This window comes from Asparagus officinalis, chromosome 8 (assembly GCF_001876935.1).
Source record: "Asparagus officinalis chromosome 8, Aspof.V1, whole genome shotgun sequence".
Classification (NCBI taxonomy): domain Eukaryota; kingdom Viridiplantae; phylum Streptophyta; class Magnoliopsida; order Asparagales; family Asparagaceae; genus Asparagus; species Asparagus officinalis.
This window is the reverse complement of record NC_033801.1, coordinates 16,050,586-16,059,052: the sequence shown is the minus strand read 5'-3', so window position 1 is coordinate 16,059,052 and position 8,467 is coordinate 16,050,586. Positions and strand designations below refer to the sequence as shown.

General features: G+C 38.6%; 2 protein-coding genes across 2 annotated transcripts; one reads left to right on the top strand and one right to left on the bottom strand.

The window, feature by feature from the left end:
• LOC109820478 (serine/threonine-protein kinase B-raf-like) lies at positions 9-6,547 on the top strand. Its single transcript, XM_020386626.1, has 10 exons — positions 9-84; positions 181-1,623; positions 1,708-1,910; positions 1,987-2,040; positions 2,141-2,293; positions 2,383-2,546; positions 2,673-2,820; positions 5,032-5,154; positions 5,234-5,321; positions 6,033-6,547. The coding sequence occupies exons 2-10, from the start codon at positions 213-215 to the stop codon at positions 6,206-6,208; spliced, it is 2,520 nt and encodes an 839-aa protein (XP_020242215.1). The 5' UTR covers positions 9-84; positions 181-212; the 3' UTR covers positions 6,209-6,547.
• On the bottom strand, positions 7,144-7,542 carry LOC109820921. The gene has a single exon (XM_020387115.1). It carries the CDS (start codon positions 7,540-7,542, stop codon positions 7,144-7,146), a length of 399 nt encoding a protein of 132 aa, XP_020242704.1.

Sequence of the window (8,467 nt, the reverse complement as noted above, 5' to 3'; positions counted from 1 at the left end):
GGAGCTTTGGGAGCTTGAAGAGGAAGGATAGCGGATTCAGCGCTGGATCTTCGAATAGTGGGGTCGATGTTGTCGATGGTTTTGGTGAGCAAACCCTGAATTCTGGCTGCTTAGATCCTAACCAAGTTCATTATTTGAATGCAAATGCAGCTCCTTTACAAGTTAATGCTAGTGTTGCAGCAGCCTCTCCTGCTGCTCAAGTTAGTAATTGGATGGCGCAGCCTTTGTCGCAGTTTCCACCATTGCCACCGGCTTACCAACAAGCTTTTGGGTATAATTTGAGTCCAGTGACAAGCCAAGAGGCGGGGATGAGAGTGGATGACTGTTATATGTGTGAGAAAATGTTGCCTCATTCTCATTCAGATACATTAGTGTCGCCAAATATCGGGAGTGGATCACCAGGGAGCGTGATGAGCCCAGTGTTTTATAGTCAGCAATCGGAGGATGCTATGAAATCTAGGGCATTGCCTCAAATTTTGGGTGAGAGTCAATTGGGAGGTTATGGGTTTTCACAGGTTAGTGATGCACACTATCAAGGAGAGAGACCATTTGTTCAGAAGATGGAGAATGTGGATCAAGCTAGGGTTTTTGTTCCTCCGAGTACACAGCAATCTCCTTATAGTTTCTTTGGGAATTTCCCACAGTCTAGACAGCAGGATCCTCAAGTGCAGCAACAGCAGAAGTGGCAGCAGCAAAATGCGGTCTCATCTCATTATCCTGTTAAGCCCAAAGCCATCGCTAGACCCATGCCTACTGGTAAAGATTTAGGTTCAGCTAGGAATATCGAGGGACCACCTGAATTTGCTAACGAATACATTAGGCCTATCAATGGAATGATGGAGGGGCTTCATTTGAATGCGACAACTACTTCAGGGTTTAATGGACTGGGGAATGTGATGTTGCCGAATAGCTCACCTTTGGTTGTGGATGGAGTTTACAAATATGTGCCACAAGTTGGAAATGTAATGTTGCAAGGTAGGCCATTAGCTAATGTTGGAGTTCAAGAGAGAAGCTATGTTAGGCCTAACGATCAACTCTCAACAAATACTTCAGATTTTGGTCACATGCAAAATTTCCCAGTTGTTGATCCTGGTCAAGCATTAGTCATGGCAGGAAACCAGGACCCATTTCCTCAACATCTAGGCATAAGAGAACCACCGATTCCTAGTGAAGGTTTGCTTGCTATGCCAGGATATACTACCGATATTGATCCTGCTTACAATGATAGACTAATCAATAAGATACCCATTAGGGAGACAGGGGATGATTCCAATCAGTTACACTTTGATCACCTTGGTGTGTCTCAGAGTGAAAATGTTCCATTTGGGATATCAAATACTACCAGTCCTACTGGGCTTGTTGAGACATTTCTAGAACCAGCTCCCACAGACTCGCTTTTCTGCAACCAGGACCCTAGGAAAATCTTAGGTGGTGCTAATCCACTGCCTCCAAAACCTAGAAAGGTGGCTAGCAGAGAATCCATTGCTCCGAAGGATTCGGGTGTTCAGGTTCATTTAGGAAATAGCACTGAGTCAGAGATAATTGCGCTGCTTGAGGAAGGTGGACTTCACCCCTCTCCTGACTCCCTAAAGAAGGAGTCCCATTATCGGCAACCAGCAAAAGGTCTGTTTAATCTCTTTAGTCCTCATTTTGCAATGATATTGGATGTTTTTTTCTTTTTCTTTTTTTGATTGCAAAATCTATCAGGGGAGGACCAAATCAAACAAGATTTGCAGGCTGTTGCTGAGGGTGTAGCATCTTCTGTTCTTAATTCATCTACTCCTCCTGTTTTCTTTGATCATGATGCAAATAAAGTTAACATAGAATTTAGGGATGAAAGGAAGACTGCTGAGGGTGAGGGTAACGCGGAGCTACAAAGAGCATTAGCTTCCTCTGATAGAAAAATAGAGGTGAGAAGGATACAATGTGTCTTTCTTGTATCTTATGTGGTCGTCATATTTACCAAAGCACTGGATTAACATTCAGGATAACAAGCCCAAGGCTGGCCTTCACATTGCAGATGACATTGGACGGCTGCAGGTTTCAATGGACTTCATTATGCTTCTATGTTATGTTATGTTTTTGACATATAATTTTGATCTTCTTTAGTTTTTATGCTTGCTTTTTATTTTTTTTTTAGATAATAAAGAACAGTGATCTTGAGGAATTGCGAGAACTTGGGTCTGGAACCTTTGGAACTGTTTATCATGCGAAGTGGAGAGGAACTGATGTTGCAATAAAGAGAATCAATGATAGGTGCTTTGCTGGGAAGCCTTCAGAACAAGAAAAAATGGTAATTCTAAATGCTAAGAATGGGCATATCCATTTTCCTTTCGCGCGTAAGTTTGTCTACCTTATGTTTGTGTGTACACATATTTTCAGAGGGCTGACTTTTGGAATGAGGCCGGAAAACTTGCTGATTTGCATCATCCAAATGTCGTGGCGTTTTATGGAGTTGTCTTGGATGGCCCTGGTGGTTCTGTTGCGACAGTAACTGAGTACATGGTTAATGGTTCTCTACGAACTGCTTTACAAAGGAATAACAAGTATGAAAATTTTCATTATATGTACCTTGTTTGCACAATAATCTAATTGGACCATGCTAGTATTTTATCATTTAAATTTATGATTTGCCTGTTTCTAAATGTCGTAAAATAACTCTTGTTCTGTAGGATGCTTGACCAGCATAAGCGCCTCTTAATAGCGATGGATGTTGCATTTGGAATGGAGTACTTGCATGGTAGGAACATTGTACACTTTGACTTGAAAAGTGACAATTTGCTTGTTAATTTGAGGGATCCTCAACGTCCTATATGCAAGGTATGATCGCATTTTTGTAGAATTTTCTAAGAATTGTTTCTGATGCCTCTCCATATCTTTTTATTGAAGATGTCTCAATGTTTTCTCTTTATGATATTTATTTTGTTTGTTCTGCAATTTTTATTGGATGTGAAGAACTTATATTTTTTGTGTCAGTTTCTTCCTTGATCTCCAAAATAAGCTCATGTTAAAGCCACTTGATTAGGCAGTTAGTAATACCTTAAAGCGTTGAAATTATCAAAAAATGGAAATGACAACGCCAGTCATCATCTTCATATTTGGTTTACGTGTGAGATCTACACTGTATGCTACCTACTTGCGTACTAACTCTGGCAACTCTCTTTTAGTAGTGTGTACAATAAGCAAATGTGTAGAAACCCGAGAAATCTGAAAATTGTCTCTGCAAAATGTCATTTCAAGATTATTTATGTACTTTTTTAGATTCATGTGAGCACAATAATGAAGAGAGCATAACAATATATAATTTCAAAGTATGTGAGCTATTTGAAGTAAGACTGTTTCAACGGTGACAATTTGTTCTTAAACTATTTGCCATTCTTGCCTTCCTATTTTCCTCATGCAACGCTATTGATCACATTATTGCTTCGTGATAGGTTTTTCATTCAGAAGTCGGAACATATGTTAGTGAAGAAATTTCACCAACAATCGCAATGAGTTTGTAGATATGTGTACCTAAAATGTCACATATTGTGAGATAAACATGTATATACTGACTTTTGACTGGCTGTTGAAAAAAAATCAATATGTGCTTTTCTTTTATGAGTTTATCTCAAAGTTTTGCCATTCCAGGTGATTTGGTACATATCTTCCACTTCCCATTAAACCCTTATCATTTGGTGCGGGTGGTCTTCCTTTAATGAGTAAGGATGTCACATGCGATATTTTATCTAGATAGGAATATAGGATGATGATTTGCAGCTGAAAATAGTTCATAAAGAATTTTATGTAGACCATAATTGGGGTAGGCCTGAAAGAGTTTAATTCGTGGTTTATTTCTGTCAAGTTAAAGAATGCAGTAAGGTAAGAGTTATATTTAGGCTCTCGCCATCGACGTCTGCTTTGTGCGGAATGCTTGCAGGGTGCTTCTGGTGTTCATTTGCCTGCATGAACTTACTAAACCTTGTCCCTCCTAATGTCAAAGATGGTAAACATTGGTTGACCTTTTTGGCTATCATTAAGTCAGAGTTGTGGGAGTTGTACAAACAGGTAGATAGAATTATGGCCAATGAGCCAAGTAATTTTCTGTTATACTAGTATTGCATTTATAAGATGTCCTAGTGTTCATTATTAACCTTCTGTGGAGCAGAGGTATGAATACTCTTTTGACGTTGATGAAAGGCTTTCCCTAGGGAATGCAAAAGAGGACCATAGCTGAATTCTTATAAAAAAACGTTTGACTTCTGTTGTATTTAAGATCTGTTAGGAAGCACACGAGTATGGATATGTTGCGATACGAACCAAATACATGGATATCCTTAAGACGTACTGAATGGGCCATGATGACATGAGTATTTTTGTTTTTTTCTCTGCACGAGCATTTTCACATGTGTATGATTCAACCTTAGTAGACACCAAAATGAGTGGTGATTAAGACATGTTTTATTAACTTAGGAAGAAATATAATTAAAATCTCAACGACTTATATCCATCTGTTCCACCAAGTAAAATGAGAAAAACATTGAAGATCCAATCCAATAAGTCAACAGTAGATGTCGGTAAATCCCTCACATGCTTATGTGGTGTTCATGTTTTGTTGACATATTCTCTGCTTAAAGGTTCTTTCAAATGTTTGTTTAAGCCTTTTTATGTATAAGCACTGGATGGCTCCATGGTTCCTGGCATTTGACCTTTATATATGGTTTTCATGATGACGTGGTCCATCATATCTTACACATCTCTTTTGCCTTCCTAAAATCATATACTGCATGCTGGTCAAACGTGCGCAACTGTCAGTATTGACAGACATGAAACCAGAAAATTTTTAAACTCGAAAGGCGGGGTTTTCCTGCTGGCCAGTTGCATTCATTATGATGGGTGCCTTTTTCTTATGAAATCTTTTAGATATTGGAAAGCCAAGGTTACCTATTATGATTTGAACTGGAATAAGAGCAAAGGCAGAGATGAGGGTCTGACCTTTGAGAAAAGCAATTCCCTTTAATGGCTTGATCTTCTTGTTGCACTTTCTCTCAGGTTGGTGATTTAGGCCTATCCAAAGTGAAGTGTCAGACCCTCATCTCTGGTGGAGTACGAGGAACTCTTCCATGGATGGCTCCCGAGCTTCTGAATGGCATCAGTAGCCTCGTTTCTGAAAAGGTCTGTACAAACACCTTGACCCATCACTTGTAAGTGAATGTAAGCTCCATTTTTCATTGTCTGAAATTTATATTATTAGGTTGATGTTTTCTCCTTTGGGATTGTGTTGTGGGAGCTCCTTACCGGGGAAGAACCATATGCTGACTTGCACTATGGAGCAATTATAGGTAATAATATCGTGTCTTTCTAAAATGTGTTTTTGAACAGTGGATCCGTCTATTTTTGCTATTTTGCTTTGTCTAATGGGAGTCCTGCTTCAATGGCTCTTTGGAGTAATGACCCCGCCCCCACCCCCCCCACAAGAGAGGATGCAAAATATCGGAGTAATGTAGACCCTTTAGACTATTAAGATCATTTTGAGAAAGTAGCTCCGAGTTTGCATGAGCTTGAATTGCTTTACCAGTGAGCTAGGTCTCCATGTCCTGACTTTTGCCAGCCTTGTAGGATTTATGCTAAGGTTCTGCTTAGCTGTTTACCTTTATTTCATATAAAATTGTAACCCCCAACCCTTGCCACAACTTTGGAGTTTTGGTGTTGTGGCAAAGTCTTTTGACATGGTATCATAGAAGCCCAACTTCAAGTCTTATCGGCCACAAATTTCTGAGGCGGATCTTAAAGAAAAAATTGCTCCCTGAGTCCAGGTTTCAGCCCATAAAATCCTGCGTACGGGGGCACGAAGTTATAATCTTATGACCTCAACCCTCGTTGTAGCTCCCGAGTTTTGGTGTAGTAGTATGGTCCTTTGACAACCTTGTATATAGCCTCCATGATATTGGCCCCAATCTTTGTGAAAGTCTATTGGATTGAATCCGATGTAGATGTCTTGGTCGTGGTGCATCAGTATTGTTGTTGATCAGTCTGCATTCTCTAACAAACAGGTGGAATTGTGAGCAATACATTACGACCCCCAGTGCCCGAGCCTTGTGGCCCTGAGTGGAGAGCTTTGATGGAGAAATGCTGGTCCGCTGACCCATCAGAAAGGCCAAGCTTCACTGAGGTTGCGGAGATGCTGCGGTCAATCGCAGCCTCTCTTCCACAAAAGGGGCAGAAATGATGTGTCTTGTTTTCTATCTGTTCTCTATAATACGATGAAATTAAAAAGATCCCGATGAGCAAAAACCTAATAATGATGGGGAAGAAACTAGTTTATCAGAAGGATATGGGCTTTGTGAACCAATTAGTGTTAGTTTGGACAGTGAAAATACTTGATGTTGTTTGTAAATTACAAGTTCTCCCAACTGTATCTCGTGTATCTGGAAAAAGGATGGGAAACTTTTGTAGAAAGAAGAAAGTGTAGTCCTAAGCAAGTGGTTGTAAAAAACATTTGGACAGTAAATTATGTCAAAATGCTTACAAAGGTAATTGATCTTTGGTGGTAAATATTTTGTTTTCTTATTTGTACTAGGTATAAATGCTTGAATTGTCTGTCTGTGAATGTTAGTTATCATATGGTACTTGCATGTACGAGTCTCTTTTAGTCTATGCTCTGTTTAGGACGAAGAGTCAAAAATATTGTCAAGGGGTGAATATAGCTTTCCATTGCTTTTGGAGATTAGAAAAGTACCTCTTGGCTGCTACCCTTTCAATATAGGAGCACTGCTGTTAATAAAGTTAGGCATTGCTGGTTGCGAAATGGCTAAGTTTATGAGGGAATTTTAGAGATTTGGTTAGTGAAAAAAACTATAAAAATGTTAATTTTATACCAGAATGTAAATCAACGAAGAAGAATACCCGATCAACATAGACACAATAATTGAGTAAATATACATAATCCTTAATTACACGAAGGCTGATAAGTATTAGAATCAAACAATCACAGTAACACATGATGAACCCATGAAAACGAATTCCTAATTGTATACAGAGCTATACATACTTCATACAATCTAAGTATGTATGAAGTAAACATTTTATACATACTACTAATCAACTTCATGCATACTACTTATCAACTTCATACGTACAATCTAAGTAAACATTTTATCCCGTTCAAGCAGCAGTCCTCTCCGAGAAGTAGAGAATTTCTCCATCTTCAACTCCATTGCCATCAAAATTCAACTTGTAGCTCTTAGAATCATAGCGAAATATCGGCTTCCTCCTTTTAACAATAGTATCGTTATATTTGAACCTAAGCTTTTGCACAAACGTCTTCAACTTAATACTCCCAATAGATTGCAAAACAAACTCTTTCGCACTCCTGCTTCTCTTTTCCCACCATTTCTCTCTTGAGGATGAATCTCCAAGCAACAGAGATCTATATGAAGTTGTGTCGATCTTGAGACCAAAGGGGAAGCATAAAAAGCTTAAGCAATTGTTGCCCGAGTCAAATTCTTCGTCGGAGTTTTGTGCTTCTTGTTCTTCTTGGTCTCTCTCTGAGATAGCTGACATCGGCATTTTGAGAGAGAGAAAGAGAGAGGCTGATATGTGTAAGGTTAGAGGGAGAGAGAGATATATATATATATAAGAAGATAAAATATAGAAGGAAACAAGAGAGAGATGAGATAAGAATCCAGTTGGAGTAGAGTCAGGGTTCAGTAGTTTTAATTTGCCGGCACATTCATTCTATTTTGTGTTTTCATGCTTGTCCACTTTGGTTAATGTATTATTTGTTTGTAGTGCTTGAGAATTTACCAACTGGCCTATGGGGATGCTTCTAAGTTGTGCAACAATGTGCTAAAATGAGGCTCCTTTTTGGGTATTAAACATTAAAAAAAAAAATAATTGCAGGCATATACGTAATACGTCCCATTTATTAGTTGAATATTTCTAAATTTGGTTTGCCATTAAATTAACTTTCTAAAGTTATTAAAACTTCTCATGGTGCTGATAGTGAAATCAATCTTATATTTTACTGGAGACTTAACATCAGAATTCAGGGCTAAGATGACATACTTTGCATTGTGATCTTTTTTACGGAGTTGTATTTGTTCAAAAATCTATCAAATTCAATTTTCAGAATAAGAAATCCAAAAATTGTGCCAATTTCATTTTTGGGATCAAATTTGTCAGATAGACTCTACTACTACTACCCATATCCATAAAAACTTAAGAAAATACATTGCGAAAAACTTGTTAGTAGTACGTTGATTTCTTATTCAAGATCTTCTTTTAACAATCATTATTTCCCTTTTAATTTCCAAGTAGACATAGTAGTTTCCTCTTGCATATTACAACATAACTGGCTTGAAGGACTACTGGCCGGGCATTGGCTCGGCAACATTGGGAGTAGACGAAGGGCAATGCTTGATACAAGCTCTATCATCATCGTCGCATGCAACGAAACACAACTGCCTATTTGAATCGTTGAAGATCT